Genomic DNA, 19,018 nt, shown 5'->3' on the forward strand with positions numbered 1-19,018 from the left:
AAAGATGCCAAAAGCAACTGCAACAAAAACAAACAATGACAAATGTGACCTAACAAGCTTCTGCACAGCAAAATAAACTATCAACAGAGAAAAAAGACAATCTACACAATGGGGGAAGAAATATCTGCAAACCATGCATCTGACCGACAAAGGAATATCCAGAATCTGGAAGGAACTTAAACTAATTAACAAGCAAAAAATAACCCCATTACAAAGTGGGCAAAGGACATGAAACAAAAGAATATATACACACAGCCAAAAGCATATGAAAAAAATACTCAATATCACTAATCATCAGAGAATTGAAAATCAATTCTCTAGGAATGGGTATTATTAAAAGTCAAAAAATAACAGATGTTGGCAAGGTTGTGGAGAAAAGGGAATGCTTACACATTGCAGGTGAGACTGTAAATTAGTTTACGAATTGTGAAAAGCAGTTTGAAGATTTCTCAAATAACGTAAAATAGAACTACCATTCACCGTAGCAACCCCATTATTCTGAATATACCTAAAGGAATACAAATTGTTCTACCATAAAGACACATGCATGTGTATGTTCATCACAGCACACTACTCATGGTAGCAAAGACAGGGAATCAACCTAAATGTCTACCAGAGGTAGACCGGTTAAAGAAAATGTGACACATATACACTATGGAATACTATGCAGCCATAAAAAACAGATGCAGCTAGATGCCTTTATCCTAAGTGAACTAACGCAGGAACAGAAAACCAAATACTGCACGTTCTCACTTCTAAGCGGGAGCTAAACATTGAGTACACATAGACACAAAGGAGGAAACAGCAACACCAGGGCCTACTTGAGGGTGAAGGGTGGGAGAAAGGTGAGGATCAAAAATCTACGTATTGGGTACTACGCTTATTACCTGGGTAATAAAATCATCTGTTCACCAAACCTTCGTGACATGCAATTTACCTGTATAACAAACTTGCACATGTACACCTGAACCTAAAATAAAAGTTAAAAAAAAAAAAAATCCCAGTGACCAATTTTTCATGTATTGGCAGCAACTAGAATTATTTTAAAAAGTTAAAATTAAAAATAGCAAATGTAGGTCCGGGTGCGGTGGCTCACACCTGTAATCCCAGCACTTTGAGAGGCCGAGGTGGGCAGATCAACTGAGGTCAGGAGTTCAAGACCAGCCTGACTAACATCATGAAACCCCGTCTGTACTAGAAATACAAAAATTAGCCAGGCGTAGTGGCGGGCACCTGTAATCCCAGCTACTTGGGAGGCTGAGGCAGGAGAATCACTTGAGCCTGGGAGGCGGAGGTTGCAGTGAGCCAAAACCACATCACCGCACCCCAGCCTGGGTGACACAGGGAGATCCCGTTTCAAAAAAAGCCAAAACGAATGTAAATAACATGTAAAAACATAGACTTGAAAGTAAAATGAGTGTGACACATTGACTTAACACACAATCTAGTGGTTGAAAATACTATTTTTTGGGGCAATTTTGTGTTTAGAAAATTTAGAGCTGGAAATCAAAACCAGATTGAGATACCATCTCACACCAGTTAGAATGGCGATCATTAAAAAATCTGGAGACAACAGATGCTGGAGAGGATATGGAGAAATAGGAACACTTTTACACTGTTGGTATGAGTGTAAATTAGCTCAACCATTGTGGAAGACAGTGTGGCGATTCCTCAAGGACATAGAAATAGAAATTCCATTTGACCCAGCAATCCCATTACTGGGTATATATCCAAAGGATTATAAATCATTCTATAGTAGAGACACATGCACACGTATGTTCACTGTGGCACTGTTTACAATAGCAAAGACCTGGAACCAACCCAAATGCCCATCGATGATAGACTGGACAAGGAAAATGTGGCACATATACACCATGGAATACTATGCAGCTATAAAAAAACGATGAATTAATGTCCTTTGTAGGGACATGGATGAATCTGGAAACCATCGTTCTCAGCAAACTGACACAAGAACAGAAAAACAAACACCGCATGTTCTCACTCACAGGCGGATGTTGAACAATGAGAACACATGGACCCAGGGAGGGGAGCATCACACACTGGGGTCTGTTGGGGGTAATAGGGGAGGGACAGTGGGGGGTAGGGAGGGGAGGGATAACGGGGAGAAATGCCAGATATAGGTGATGGGGGGATGGAGGTAGCAAACCACATTGCCATGTGTGTAACTATGCAACAATCCTGCATGTTGTGCACATGTACCCCAGAACCTTAAGTGCAATTATACATACACACACACACACACACACACACACACACACACTTAAAAAAAATTTAGAGCTGGAAGCAAAATTTTAAAATTCAGGACATTATTTTGTCATGGTCAGCAAAATGAGAAGCTAATTATAGTTTGCCAAATCAGCAAAACAAATAGCTTGCAAAAAATGATTAAGAAACGTTAAAATACACATACTCCTTCTGAAAAAAACACAAAAATACTAAATGGTTGCAAACTCATTCTGCAGTTCACTAAATTTCCTCAAATAAGCTCCAATCAAAAAAGGGAAAAATAATAAGCACTTTAGGAAAAACGAAAATGTTCCAAGACACAGATTAATTAGAAAACTTCTACATGTCTACCGAAATTTACCAATATATAAAAACTTATTGAGATGAAATTTCAGTTTGAAGTGTGACTAATTCCTTTTCTTTTCTTTTCTTGAGATGGAGTTTCACTCTTCTTGCCCAGGCTGGAGAGCAGCGGCGTGATCTCAGCTCACCACAACCTCCGCCTCCTGGGTTCAAGTGATTCTCCTGCTTTAGCCTCCCAAGTAGGTGAGATTACAGGCATGCGCCACCACGCCCTGCTAATTTTGTATTTTTAGTAGAGACGCAGTTTCTCCATGTCTGTCAGGCTGGTCTCGAACTCCCGACCTCAGGTGATATGCCTGCCTTGGCCTCCTATAGTGCTGGGATTACAGGCGTGAGCCACCATGCCCAGCCGACCACTTCATTTTCTGAAACAATTCCCCTAATACTTTCTCAAGAACCAATAAAAACTCCAGAGACCTAGGAAAAAATGAGTCCTATATTAAGTCATCTTTCTGTACCTTGAGATATATAAGGCTGGGGATCCCTTGAACAAGATGTTTCTATTCTGTACCTTTGGTTAACACTTAAATGCATAATTACTGGTGCTCCACATACCCGTGGCCTACACTCAAAGTCATTCTGTAGAAACACAGGACAAGGTTGTTTGCCCCAATTTTTCTATTGCCTTATACACTTCGACCTGGGTTATTACAGTTAACATTTACTGACTACCTTCTATGTGCTAAGCATTATTCCAAGCATTTTTTTTTTTTTTAAGAGAGTCTCGTTGTCCCCCAGGCTGGAGAATACTGGCACAATCAATCATAAAACTCCCTGTAACCTCAAACTACTGGGCTCAAGAGATCCTCGTGCTTCAGCTTTCTGAACAGCTAGGATTACAGGCACACGGAAACACGTTCAACTAATTCTTTTTTACTTTTTGTATAGATGGGGTTTCACTATGTTGCCCAGGCTGGTCTGGAACTCCTGGCCTCAAATGATCTGTGTGTCGTGGACTTCCAAAGCTCTATTCTTATAGGTATAGGCTACTGTGCCTTTTTTCACTTGATAAAAGAGAGCCACAGAAGTATACTGTAATTATTTTCCTGATTTTAGAACATCATTTAAGTGTTTACTTAGTGTTTTATGATAATAGATTTATCATCACCATTTTTTTTTTTTAAGTTGGGTCCATGTTCAACATTTAATTATCCTTAATTTTCCTTTTGAATTTACGGATCAGACTTTTTTTAAAATAAGAAGTGAATAACAATATAAAATGCAAGATAAAAGAATGCTCTATTAATATATTTTAACAGTTTTTCTGTATTTTATATTCATATGTCAAGAAAAAAATAATTACTTCTTTGGTTTTGTTAATAAGTCCATGCAGTAACTGTTATACAATAGACTATACGCAATGTAGGGACTGGGGCTGTCTGCTTGGCCACAGTACCTAGTACTGTGCCTAGGAGCTCAATATATATTTATTAAACAAATATTTAAATATTTACCTTAAGGGCTAATCATACCTATTTTAAGGTAAACACAATTGTATGGGGAAAAAAAATTAAGGAAAAAATGCTTGATTAAATGTTTCTTTAAGCATAATTCTGCTAGTGATATTTCTTTCCTCTTAACCGCAACTTCTGTTTTGTTTTTATTCCTAAAAGACACAGTTTTGGCCAGGCGTGGTAGCTCATGCCTGTAATTCCAGCACTCTGGGAGGCTGAGGCGGGTGGATCACTTGAAGTCAGGAGTTCGAGACCAGCCTGGCCAACATGGTGAAATTCTGTCTCTGCTAAAAATACAAAAATTAGTCCGGTGTGGTGGAACTTGCCTGTAGTCCCAGCTAGTTGGGAGGCTGAGGCAGCAGAATTGCTTGAACACCGGAGGCAAAGGTTGCAGTGAGCCAAGACTGCACCACTGCCCTCCAGCCTGGGAGACAGAGCAAGACTTTGTCTCAAAAAAAAAAAAAAAAAAAAAAAAAAAAAAAGACAGTTTCATATTGCTTGACTACAGTACCAGCAGGCAGAGCATTACATACAAATCAGGAGTAAAGCTTTCGTCAGTGTAGATGATCGTATCCTGAGCCATGTCTTCTTCTGAAGTGGCTCTCCAGAAGGCTGTCAGCTCGGATCTCATGTATCTACGCTGATTATAAATATGTTCATGACAGGGTGGCATCTGCTTCACAGTATTGACATCCACATCTATGTGTGTGGTGGGATATGGAGCATACATAACTTGCCGAAAAGGCAGCACAAAGCTTCCAGTTGAATCCTGTCAAAATAAAAGGAAAATTTACTGTCTTACATAAATGTTTTTTAGTTTTAAAAAATGGGCTTTGATTTAGCAAATCCATCTCTAAAACTTTATCCTAAGATATTACTCATGAGTGTGTGCAAAGTTTTAGTGACAGGAATGTTCACTATCTCATTGATTTTAATAGCAAAACATCAGAACAACCGAAGCATCCAAAAGAAGTGGTTAAATAAATAAAAATGTGTTTATTATTTAGCAGCTACAGATGAAGTTGTAGTTTGTGTTAATATTCAAAAAGGCTTAGAATCTGCTGTGAAAAAAAAAAAGATTAGAACATGCAGAGATAATCCAGTGGGGTTGGGAGTCTTAAATAAAATACATCCAAAAGGGATAAAAAGACTAGAAAGAGATATGCCAAATCTTAATAGTGGCTATTCACTGGATTGTGAAATTACAAGTGTCTTTTAATTTCTTAGTTACTCTATACATTTTTAAAATCTCAGTGAATATGCATTTTTATAAATAACAAATTTACTTTCCTAATCTGTTGGTGTATATAGTTACCATATAATAACAACCTACTGTATATGAAGTACTGTGCTATATGCTATGCACAGAAGACAGAGGCTATTTCCATTTTTCACTCTTACAATGCTGTGATAATCATCTTTGTATAATGTCAAAGGTATATTCTGGAAAACTAGATAATTTGTACTTGCATAGAGAACTATTAAATATTTTTTCATTAAATCATAATTTTGAAATTTCCTCTATGCATCTGGTATAGACCCCTTTCAGAGCTAAAATTATATAATTAAATGAGAGGGTGCTGAGGAAACAAAAGTATTAAGCACTTTATTATGTCTTTAACAGAAGTTCTAATTTACAGATCTATAGAATTCAAATAGGAAATGTTTCCTTTAACTAGTTTCTATATTTAAATACTATCATTCTGAACTCATAGCAGCACATTGTTGAAAATGCAAAAACCTAACATAATTTTTCTTTCTAACAATTTTTAAACTTTATTCTTTCATTTTGCTGTGACTACATCTCAAGAAAGTAGTCACTATGAGACAATCACATAACCATTAGGAAAGCTATTTCTTCACGTCTTCGGACAATAATTGAAATGACAATAATGGATTCAACAAGGTGAACAACTTTCTTCCCCTTAAGTATTGTAAATAATTGCTAATTTACATTTCTGTTTTGCTACTTGAAGAGTAGACTCAAATGAAAGAAAAATACAAGTTTTTTCTAATACATGTTATATATAGAAATATATACATTTTAGTACACATACATAGGAATTGCTTAAATCCTCTATGCTTCTTTAAGATGTTTTAATTTTTTTTCAATACAATTCAAATGTGTTTAGTAAAAAAGAAATGATCTTATTTTAGATATGCAACCTGATTCATACATGTGTTTTAAAAAAATCCTGAGGCTAAACATGTAGGTACAGGTAGTTTCCCACCTGGAAGTTTCCCACCAGGAAAACAAGGATATTTTACGGTGTTTTACTGATGATACTAACTGTAAATCCATAAGACGTACGGTCTATGCTCAGAACTGTGTAAAGGAAGTCAGTCCCTTGGCATATCAATGAGATACATGAAATATTAATATTTAAGATCTGTCTATAAAGAGTCTCAAAAATGATTTTAGAAAATTGTTTCACTTGTGATAAGTAGAAACTATACCTTTAGTAGGCCTTGTACAAAGAGCCCTGACTCATATTTAAATGACGATTCTGCTTCACATAACCTGGAGCATTTTCTCTCTGCTGGAGTCAGAAAAAGGCATAATGTTCTGACTATCTATAAAAGAAAATATTTTAGCATTAAAATATGAAGTAAAAAGACCACTGATTTGCTTATGAAAGAAATCTGAGCAGAAATTTTAATTGTTATTATCAATAAAACATATCCTAAGAATTAAGCATTCCTTAGTCACCAGGAATCCATGGGATATAAAAGTTGTTGCTTAAAATGGGGATTCTGTGGGCAAATATAGAAAATGCCTGGTAAATTTACTGTATGGCATCTCAAAACCTTTAACATTTGGATACATATTGTGACTCTTCAGGTGAATTATATAATACGCAGACCTTCTCAGACTTATTTGACAATGGAAACTTTTTGGCTTCTGTTTAGTGGGTCTACATGTGAAATTTGTTATAAGAAATATCAAAGAATGTCCAGATCCTCCAATAAAAAGAGAATTAATTATTGAATTTGATTTAAAATAAGCAGGTCATTAATTGGGGTTTAGAAATCTGATTCTAATAATATTTGACCTACAGCTCTATTAGGAAAAAAAAAAAGGAATGTAACTATCTTGAAATTCAAACTATATCCAGAATTATTATGTTGAATCAGTGGTTATCAACCTAGAGCAGTGGCAACTTCTTTCTCAAATTAAAAAAAGACAAAAGGAATGCCTTTTATCCCTTTTATCTTTGCCTCAAGAGGATGGAGGATGGGAAAAATGTTTAAAAAACCTAACCCCAACTATGGAGCCTTTCTTCTTCATAAAGCAGCTCAGCAGTCTCTCTGGGGAACCTAAGGCTTTGGAGGTCACAGATGGAAAGCCACCTGTTTGAGGTAACAGAAATAGTAAGATCACTAGTCCCTAGATGTAATATAATAACAGAGGTATACTAAGCTCTCACAAATGGTTATATGAGAAATATAATTTTGATAAGTTAAGGTTCATGTAAATACACAAAGTAGCTTATTACAGAAAAAATAAATTATGAATACCTTTGTAAAGTAAATAATCATTTCCAACATATTTCCTATGTAAAGCGTTTTTAAAAAAATTAGGTTTGCTGAAATTGAAAGATATACGTACTTATCTCTGAACTCTTTCTAACTAATGGTCAGTGAAGAAATGTGCAAAATCATTTAGTTTACTAGCTAATGCTTGGAAGTGTAACTGTTCATTAATCCTTTATTAACTCAAGTAGCACTGAAGGAACGGGTGAGAAACACTACTGAATAAAGTATAATCGTCACTGACCACTTAATCCCAATAGCTCCCTAAAAGGGAGAGATTTAGAAGGAAAACCAAGACAACAAAATCAATATGAATAAACGTAATATCTTTGGAACTAGGACCAAAAGTACAACTATCTTCAGATTTGTTAAAGATAACATTGGGAAATAGAAAAGTAGTATTTTTTTAAATATCTGATTTTAATATATTCTCAAAACCATTTATACACAACAGACACTGGTATTTACAAGTTATCAAAATAAACTGATATATAATTCCTATTCAAATAGTTTATTTCAAACTCACTGCTGCCACAAGGTGTCTCAACAATTTGATGAGATTACACTGCCTCCTTATATTATTAGACCATTTCAATTGCAAACTACCATTTAAATGACAATCCATGACATATCAACAGTATTAAACAGTCAAATCATTTGCTAGATTATAAAATAAACTACCTTATTTACTTTCTCTGCACTGCTACCTACTACAACGGAACAGCCACAGGTTTGCAAGTGTGAGCTGATGGCACTGTAAGTTAAAGAAAACAGATAAAAACATTGCTGGTAAAAAAATTTAACAAACTAAAAGCAAAATAAGTAACTCAGAATAGCTTTACATGATAAACACTGAAGCTATAAGCATAATGTTATCTTTTATTTGTATAGGACCTACATTTTCTAGACACCTTTCACAGTAATTTTCTTGAGTCTTAAAACAGCCCAATTAGTAAAATATCATTTAATTAATGTATTTATATATTGAAATACCATAATTTTATAGCTGAAGAAATTGACATGTAGAGAGATGAAGTGATTTACTTAAAGTCAAATGAGATTTAAAATGATGTATGAAAGGCTGACACTGAACAGACACAGGACTAAAGTGCTTCTGATTCAAGCCATTAAGGTTCTTAGGTTAAACACATTCTGATACTCCCTCATAAGCCTGAAGGAAAAGACAGTGGACATAAAAGTGAATACTTTATCCTTTTACTTCTCTCTCTCTTTTTTTTTTGAGACGGAGTCTCGCTCTGTCACCCAGGCTAGAGTGCAGTGGCACGATCTCGGCTCACTGCAACATCCGCCTCCTGGGTGCAAGCAATTCTCGCCCTCAGCCTCTGGAGTAGCTGGGATTACAGGCGCCCACCACCACGCCTGGCTAAAATTTTTGTATTTTTAGTTGAGATGGAGGGGGTTTCACTATCTTGGCCAGGCTAGTTTTGAACTCCTGACCTCGTGATCCACCTGCCTCCGCCTCCCAAAGTGCTGGGATTATAGGCATGAGCCACTGCACCCAGCCTACTTCTTTTTAAAAGTAAAATTTCATGATAATCTGCAATTGTAAAGAAACACTAAAGCAGAATGTGAGATAACACATGTAGAGCACTTAGTATAGAAACTAACATGTAGGTACACAACAAATAATTGGCTATTTGTTAACATTTTCCTTAGAAGAAATGTAACTAGAAAATGTTAGCTATTAGCTATTATTAAGTGTTTTTATGTTCCAGGTACTGTACTAAGTGCTTTATATTATTTATCTTACTCAATGCTTACAACAATGCTATACATTAGGTACTATTACTATTATTATTGTCATTTTACAGATGAGGAAATGCATGCATAGAGAATTCAGGTACTTTGCCCAGGGATACACAGTACTAACCCAAGCAGTCTGTTTAAAGAGCACAAACTCTTACGTACTAAACTCCACTGCTGGATGGAAAAAGATCAGTACCAATATGAATAATTTTTTTTCTAGGCCTAAATAACTCAAGTTCATTTACAGTACAACTTAATTTGAAAGGGTTCTTTTAGCTTTAGTGAGAAGTAAAACAAGAAACCAGAATCAAGCAAGGGGCCATGACTTCTTGTCTGGGAACTACAGAAACTCAGTTTCTTTAAACAGCTAATGGATAAACATCAAATATATTACAGAAATATAATGAGTGAAAAATAACACAAATTTAAGCAACAGTTCAAATATACAATGTTTTCCCTAGAATAATCTGAGTAGACAGTCTGTTATTTTCTTCCTTCCAAATCTAGTCATAGGTGAACATAAGATTTATATCTGCTTCATCAAGCTTTTATGAAAAGAAAAATTCTTACTTGAGAAGAAAGCCTTCATGACAACTATCACCAATATCATCATCATTGAGTACCGTATCAGCTATCTAAAATGCGCCAAAAAATAAAAAGAAATTAGTCTGGCTATAATATAGTGTTGAAATAACACTTTTATTATACAGGTTTTCTGAAGTCTAGATTCAATATAACACACTGCCTTCATTTCTGAGACTCAAGACTCCCCATAAAACAATCTCTGTATACTACCATAAACTTTCAGAACAAATGTCAAAGCTGGTCAAGCAGGTTAAACAATTTTTACAAGAACAACTTCTTCTTCTGACCTGTCAGAATCAGGAGACAGGTTAACCTAAATGACCAAATGAGGAAACAACAAGAATAGTTTCTTAAAGATATCTCTTAATACTCATAGTATGTAATTCAAAACATCCTCAACAAATGACTAAGGAAATGAAATTTGTGACTACAAGTAGACTTCCCTTAATGGCTACTACTTCTGCACACTGTTTGGTTTCAAAAGGTACTGCCATTAAATAGCACTGCTTTGTAAGAGCTGGGATCCTCCCACTTCTAGGAATTACAAAAGTAGTGAATAAATGAAATTAATTTTGTCATCACTGATCAAAGGGTTCTTTTAGCTTTAGTCAGAAAAAAAATCCAGGATTTTGCCATAAAAATCCAGGATTTTGTGTGTGCTTATTTGTTAAAAGCGGCTAATACAGCATGTGAATAATAATGTATGACAAAATGCTTAGTATTAAAATTAGAATATTAATAATACATACAATAATAATATAACCTCCCCAAAACTGATAGAGGGCATAATTGCTCTCATTTAAAAATATAAAAACTTACATCTATTTCTTCAGGAACACTGTGTGATTTCATAGATGAAAGCAGTTCCATTACAGGAATCACTTCCCCAGTAAGCATTGGAATAATACTCTGGCCCTGCACAATAAAGTAACATGAATTGAAGAAAATCACATAATATGAGATAAGCTGGGTAATAAAAAATAAGAATCAGACAATAACACTCTTTGATAAACATACTTGGTAATTTGTTCAAACACCGTACCAAACAAGTCTACTACTTGTCTAAAGGATTAATACACAATCTAAAGCTCACTTTCATTTATTTATTTTTTGAGATGGAGTTTTGCTTTTGTTGCCCAGGCTAGAGTGCAATGGTGCGATCTCAGCTCACTGCAACTTCCACCTCTTGGGTTCGAGTGATTCTCCTGTCTCAGCCTCCTAAGTAGTTGGGACTACAGGGGCCTGTCACCATGCCCGGGAAATTTTTGTATTTTTAGTAGAGATGGGGTTTCGCCATGTTGGCCAGCCCGATGTTGGACTCCTGACCTCAGGTAATCCACCCGCCTCAGCCTCCTAAAGTGCTGGGATTACAGGCATGAGCCACTGCCCGTGGCTTGAAAGCTCACTTTTATTCTTTAGTGAGCACGGAATCATTGGTTTATCATTTACTGTTATATGCAATAATTAAGTCACCATGCCACTTTTAGAAAAGATCTCCTTTAAAATTTGAGACATATAGAAAATCTTGTTAAAGATCATCAATATATTTCATATTTAAAAATGAGGAAAACAAAGCACAAAAAGACTTTGAAATCCTTACCAAATAACACAGTAGGAAAACTTGAATCAACACCTAAATGCAAATCAAAATCAGCACATATACTTTAAGAATCAATAAAACAGAAAAGTTCCCTTTAGAGCTATTTCAAGATAATACTACTATTTATTACATCTTGAAATTGTAATTTTGAAATGTGTAGTTTATAGAATCAAATTGAAAATTCAGTATAACACGTCGCAAATGTAAAATGTTTCAAATATGGGTGGTCCCTCATTAATTCACTACCATCACCAATCTCACCAGTTTTGTGACCAACTTGGGTAAGTAAACTTTTTGAGATATAAATGAAATTGTCAAATGTCTGTGAATTTTTAGTTAAACATATATTTTTTAATCATACATTACTAGTTGTTTTTCCTCATTTATTTTATGAAATGATTTTATTCAAAGTCTTCATATGCATCTTTAAGTTGGAATCTCTGTCAGACCCAGGGCTATTTTTTGAGAAACTTTAACCAGTTTTTCAGAGCCCTTTATTATTATTAACTTGCTTGAGAATTTAAATGTGACGGTACCTCTGTTGTAAGTTTTATCCTAAGCCATATGTCCATCTGTATAACGCTGAAAGTTTAATTTTTTTAAAAAAATCATCCTTTAGTACCTTCCACAACTATTGTTTTTAGTGTTCAAAGTAATAATTATATGCCTGTTTAGAATTACAATGAACACATTCAATCTAACAAGAATAATGACTGGATCCATGTTAAATTTCCTGCCCTGTGAAGCAATTTTATCAAATGACAACTACAACTCAAGTTGTTTCAGACTAAAGCATCATCCCCAAACAGTATTGTTCAAAATAAAGTCGTTGTGAGATGTGCAAGGACTCAATCAAAAGACAAGGCCTTCTTTTCAGAAAGAATAATTTTGGGAAAATATTTCCTCTTAGGTTTAGACAAACATAGTATTTCATTCACAGTATCTCAGACATTTATTATCATTGTAAGTTAATAGAGATCCTCATTGAAGCTCACCACCAGAAAAAAAAAAAAAAAAAAAAAAAAAATCCTTTAGGGCTAAATACAGAAGAGGCTCTAAAAGAAAATCCCTCAAGTTTCTGTTCCTCCTTGTGCTTCTCAAACTTGAACTTCTCAGCAGCAGTAGGATAACATTTTCAAGAAGAGCACTTAAAAGAGAGACCAAAATTCATTAAGACTGGTCAACTTAAGGTTTCTGATTTGAAAAGACAAAATCCCAGTAAAAGCAGAATTTTACTTGGTTCTAAATTTCCTCATCTTGAGATAAGTCGACTTAATTACTCCATAACTAGTGGGTTACAGGGTACTGAAAGTTACCCCATTCCTGGGGACCTTGATTACCGACAAGCAAATAAAGACTGGGATTCTTTGGTTAAAGGGAAATCTTTTCTTTTCTTGTTAAATCAGACTTTTACACAGAATTACTGTCTCTGGACTGTAAAGCTATCTACAAAAGTACAAACACAACAGTTTGGTAAAGGAGATCATTGTATAGGGTTCTGTATTATGTCCCTGTATTTTCCAAGTTTTTTTTTTTTTTTTAATTACTTTTTTAAAGTATCATTTGTCTCAGTCATGCTAAGAACCAGAGAAAGGCAAAACAGCCATGTTTAAGATACTGGAGTTTTACAAGGAGCAATGAGGGTCACCCACAAGAGGAAATGGAAGTAAAAGTGAAGAACTCTTTCTTCACTGGAGATTCCCCTTCAGGAGAATTTCTCTGCTTTACACTGAAATGGTCTGCACCTAATTTCTAGAGGGGAAGCCACACCCTTGTAACCATGCCTCTCAAACTCTAGTGTCTGTTCCTCAGGGGCATTCAAAGCCAAGGGATAAACATGGCACATTTTCCTAGAGGAGAGAGTAAGAAATATCATTGACAAATTTTTAATATTAATATAGTTATATCATGGAATAAAATGTAAATTGCATGAGTTTTAGTGATACAACATAAGACTTAAAAGAAATATTGTGTGGACTTGGGCCTATGCCCCAGACAGATACCTTAGGGGTACATATGTTCTCTCTCTGTTACAGCTACTTCTATGGAAAAGTGTGAGAAGTAATACCTTAAAGAACATATCACAGACAATTTTTAAAATTTTTACTATGAACAAGTTATCCAAAATTTACTCTTGTACAAACAGAAAAAAAAAGGGGAGCAAATATTAATTTGTAGATGTAATTACTATTTTCCTTTTTTTACTGATTTAAGTCTTCAGGTGTAAGATATGGAAATCTTCCTCCAGTTTATTCTGCACAGCTCCATAAAAGTACCATTAAGGCTTACTCGGTATGTCTCCCAGGCCTTCATAAATGTAGCCATTAACCTTATACAGATACAGGCAGAGTGAATAATAATATTTGACATTATACAATCTGTACTTTACCTGATCTTCCATTCTCTCTGTGCCTTCTAAGATAATCTTCTGGACATTTTCTTGTCTTTCCTGAGCAAGAGAAAATTTATTTAAAAAAACAATTCACAACATTTTGGTACTTGCTTATTTTTCAATAGACATGTTATTGTGTAGTAATTGAGTTCACAAGAAAAATGCTTTTCTACTTTAGAGAAAAAATGAGGGCAGAGGCAGGAAATTAACCCAACAAATGCATGTTCTCATAAACAATACAAAATAAAATCAAAACACCCTTTATTCTGCAGTGAAAAAGCAGTTAACTTCACAGAAAAGTCCATGTAACATCTGCATCATTTCAAAACGGAAAAGAATGACTTGCACTTTTCAAATTTAACATTATGATGTTGTTTAAAAGAATCTCCTGATTTTAAAGTTTCATAATGTGAGGAAAAAAGGAAGTAAGCCTGCAAACATAGTAAAAAATTATTCTTTTAAAAGATATTATTTTTCCTTACTATTGGGTAAAAGCCTTTTAAAATTGGTAACACTTAATGGACTTTCAGGTTATTACCAAACTGGAACACAGGAAGGAGAATTCAAGATGTTCTTTAGATATACCAAAACTATACTGAAATGTAAATATCACTATATATTCAACTATAGGATTTAGAGGGAAACAATTTCTGTAAAATCAAAAGGAAATCTCTTGAAAACCATTCTGTCCAACCTCCTCATTTTATGAACTTGGGAACTTGGCAAAGAGGTTAAAGGGACCAAAGGCTACATGATCAATAACTTATGAAACTATGATTCTGAACTGTTATACTGACAGTAGTAAGTGAAACACAGGATTGAGCAATGAAAGGAAAACAAAATGTATTCAAGTCAAAGGTTCCTAAGAAGAATCCAGGATCTAAAAGTTTATTTGTCTAAGCTTCAGTTTTTCATCTGTAATGTGGAGCTACCATCTCCTGCCTTCCACAGTTAATACGAAGATGGGAGACATCAGACCAGATCTATCTGTATCTAATAGGGTAAATGCAAAATAAATAACATCTATTATTTTATGCTTATTGCATATAATTAAAAAATAAGATTTATATGTATCAGAAAATAAGTTTTCAACAGATAGGTTCACATGATTAATAAGCTGAAAAATCACTTACCTTATGCATCCATATTCTTCCTTTCCTGATTATATGTGTTAATCTATCAACACACACTCTATGAAGCGGGAGGTAGAAACTAAGTTCTGTCTGTGGAAGTATAATTGATAGTCCATATGTGCTGCGATCCCCATTCCAGTTCCCATCAAAGATTAATGAAACAATAATCACTCCCTTTTCAGACAAGACAAAAAACTTTACATCTATAGCACCACTCTCTGCATTTCGAAGGATTTCTCCATTTAGGGTGTGGTTGGCAAGAAAAGTTATTTCTCCATCACTGAGAAGTAACTGTTCTGTCTTTGGAGCCCAAATGTGCCTTACTCTAGGACCAAGAATATTGTCCCAGTAAGCAAAAGTAGCTGCTAACAAAGGTGATTCACCACTTAAAGCAATCTCTGTCTTGGCAACAGCTGGAGATGGTGGTGGGCAAAGAGTCGACATCACTGCATTCCAACTGTCACATTATCCAAACGCTCCAGAGATATCTAAACAATGACATATAAAACCAATGATTAGGTTCAGCAATTAAAGATAGCCATCAAAACCCCAAATGATTTAGACATACATGGCTTGTCCTCTTAAGTCAGAGACTCAGAAGCCTGTTGTGTCCTATCAGGATAAAGACATTCAACTAGCACAGTAGGTACACATTAAATGTTTGTTGATATGATCATATTATGAGACATAGTAACTTGTTACTTATATTCAGGGCATACATTTAGAAATTCAAAGAAATAACAAAAAAGGGCTAATTTACACTGATATTAAATGTTACATTGTTACATAGTGAAGTTCATAGAACAGACCCTCACTATTCCGAAATATCCAGTCCATATGCAATTCTAGTATGATTGGATATTTGGCCCCTAACCCACGGCAGCTAAAAAGGAGAAAAACAGGAAGGGAAAGGCTCAGCTACAGACTGACACTTGTGGGTTGAATTGTGTCCCCAAAAAAGATATGCTCAATTCCTAACCCTTGGTGTATGTGAATGGGATCTTACTTAGAAATAGGTGTAATCATGTTAAAATGGGGTCACACTGGATTAGAGTTGGCCCTAATCCAATAACTGCTGTATTTATATGGAGACACAGACACAAAGGGTAGATAGCCATGTGAAGACAAAGGCTGATACTGGATTGCTGCAACTATGAGGCAAGAAAGGAACACTCAGGATTGCTGGTAACCACCAGAAGCCAGGAAGAGGCAAGAAGAGAGTCTTCTTTCAAGTCTTTTGAGGATCATGTCCCTGTCAACACTTTGATTTCGGACTTCTAGCTTCTAGAATTGTGAGAGAACAAATTGTTGTTGTTTAAAACCACTGTTTGTAGTGCTTCATTACAGTAATCCTAGAAAAGTAATACAACACCTAACAACAGACATACTTTAAAGCTGCTAAAAGGTTTAAAAAAAAAAAAAAAAAGATTGCAATACCACAAGTCTGGAACCGTAACAAAAAATGAGTAAACAGCCCTGTTATCCTCAGTGAACTCTCTGGGTATGAGAATACTAAAGCCAGATCCTGGTGTTTAAAATGACATTGAAATATCAAGACAAAGATAAATACATTTAATATGCTAGTCAAGAAACCGGTACAGCACTTTAACATTGCAAAGAGAGTTCTACACTAAATGGCTGGAATTAAGAAGCTTTAGTTATTTAGAACATGTAGAGAACCAAAGGGCTAAACAGGGCCTGTCCAAGTCTTTCAATTTAATGAGAAAACAAACATGATGAGAAAAGCGTAAAAGCTCACATCCAAGACAGAGCCGAGGACTCTTGGTTCCCATGCTCAACCTGTACATCTTAATCCACACAAACATATCACTTTAAAAAGGTACATCCTATGTGATACTAATGTAAAATGAATCATTTTTGCAAATAGTTATGTGCCATGCAATGTTTCAGTCACTGGTAGACTGCATATGTGACGGTGGTTCCATTAGATTACAATGGACTTGAAAATATGCTATTGCCTTAGTGACACTGTAACCATCATGAGGTCTTAGTATAATTTTGCAAGTCGTTGAAAGTATAGCACATACTACAGTATATAACACTTGATAATACACTACCATGTTGCTGGTTTATGTATTCACTATACCTTTGTTATTTCAGAGTGCACTCCTTCTACTTTTTTTTTTTGTTAACTATAAAACAGCTTCAGGCAGGTCCTTCAGGAGGTTTTCAACAGAAAGCATTGTTATCATAGGAGGTGACAGCTATATGTGTGTTATTGCCTCTAAAAACCTTTCAGTGGGACAAGATATGGAAGTGAAGGCAGTGAGGTGGAAGGGAGTGATACTGATAATCCTAATCCTGTCTATGCCGAGATGAAAGCGTGTGCTTTAGTTTTTAACAAAAATGACTAACAAGTAAAAAAAAAATAAAAACAGAGAAAAGCTTCCAGAATAAGGACATAAAGAAAAAATATTTTTTGTACAGCTATACAATGTGGTTGTTTCAAGTTGTTATTTTAAAAGTTAAAAAAATTAATAAGTTTATAAAGTTATAGTAAACTCATGTTAGTTTTTTATTGAAAAAAGAAAAACTGTTAAGATAAATTTGGGGTAGCTTAAGTGTACTGTTTATAATGTCTACAGCGGTGTACAGTAATGTCCAAGGCCTTCACATTCACTCACCACTCACTCACTAACTCACCCAGAGCAACTTCTAGTCCTGCAAGCTCTATTCATGGTAAGTGGCCTATACAGGTACACCATTATCTTTTATACCATATTTTTACTGTACCTTTCCTATGTTTGGATATATTTAGATAAATACTTACCACTGTGTTACAACTGTCTACAGTATTCAGTACAGTAACAGCTGTACAGGTTTGTAGCCAAGAAGCATACCATATAGTCCAGGTATGTAAAGGCTATAATATCTAGGTTTGTATAAGTACACTCTATGATGTTTGCATAATGACAAAATAGATGTTTGCATAATGACAAAATAGCCTAATGATGCATTCCTAAAGAATGTGTGACTGCACTATAATTGAAGACTTGTTATCCAAGACTGAAAGTAAAAAAATTATTATTTCATTTAAGCAGGTCTAAAACTGTGAAATCTATTTATCATAATAGCAATAGAAAGCAGCTAATTGGCAAACTATGATATACTTATCTTTGCCATATGATTGCTTTGGGAGCTAATATTTGATCTGTAAATGTATGACAAAGTAAACAATTTTACTTAAAGAATTTTATCCACATCTTGTCAAGAGAGTTCAGAGTCTGATTAAAAGCAGTGACTTCTATTTATAGAGCATTAGATGAGTGCTTTTATCATATTATAAGGAGGCATACAGAGCCTGGCAAAACAGTTAACTATAAGTATGTGCAGAAATGTTTGAACACAAAGACAGTTTCAACATGTGTATTTTTAATTTCAAAAACTCATTTAGGTAATGCTTTCAGGTATATCAATTTAATAGTCATAAGAGACAACACACTGGATATAAGCTGTATAGCTTGTTTAAAATATCCACTGTTTTTAATACAATTTAAGCAGTCAGTTTACAATGATCAAATACAGGAATGTAATCTGAAATGAAATGGTAATGACGCTACTGCTGTCATAACTAACAACAGCAAACTGGACACCAACATAATGAATTAACATACAACCATAAATTATATTGTAAACATATTTTTCTTTCATTCTTTTAGAATAAAAAGGTGAATAATCATAAAGGCAATATTACAACTCTAATATTTCATCATCAAACTGAAAATAAAATTATTTCCTAAAACAGAACTGAGCCCTGAAGCAAAATCTGATTGAATTATAGGGAGACTTTTTACCATGTTGTAAAAATTGAACTGCTATAGACTGCTAGGTAGCAGGTGGATCACCTGAGTTCAGGAGTTCGACACCAGCCTGACCAATTTCGCAAAACCCTGTCTCTACTAAAAATACAAAAAATTAGCCG

General features: G+C 34.8%; 1 protein-coding gene across 1 annotated transcript in view; it reads right to left on the reverse strand.

Annotated features, from left to right (window-relative positions):
• The window catches only part of C9orf72 (C9orf72-SMCR8 complex subunit), a 28,734-nt gene that overhangs the window by 6,978 nt on the left and 2,738 nt on the right, over positions 1–19,018 (reverse strand). Inside the window, exons 2-8 of the mRNA XM_017508891.2 lie at positions 15,076–15,563; positions 13,940–13,999; positions 10,770–10,865; positions 9,936–10,000; positions 8,280–8,352; positions 6,522–6,638; positions 4,598–4,833 (exon numbers count right to left, since the gene is read on the reverse strand). Coding sequence (XP_017364380.1) covers positions 4,598–4,833; positions 6,522–6,638; positions 8,280–8,352; positions 9,936–10,000; positions 10,770–10,865; positions 13,940–13,999; positions 15,076–15,519 — 1,091 coding nt within the window. The 5' untranslated portion in view covers positions 15,520–15,563. The remainder of the gene's footprint in view (positions 1–4,597; positions 4,834–6,521; positions 6,639–8,279; positions 8,353–9,935; positions 10,001–10,769; positions 10,866–13,939; positions 14,000–15,075; positions 15,564–19,018) is intronic.

Source organism: Cebus imitator, unplaced genomic scaffold, assembly GCF_001604975.1.
Source record: "Cebus imitator isolate Cc_AM_T3 unplaced genomic scaffold, Cebus_imitator-1.0 Scaffold403, whole genome shotgun sequence".
Taxonomy (NCBI): Eukaryota; Metazoa; Chordata; class Mammalia; order Primates; family Cebidae; genus Cebus; species Cebus imitator.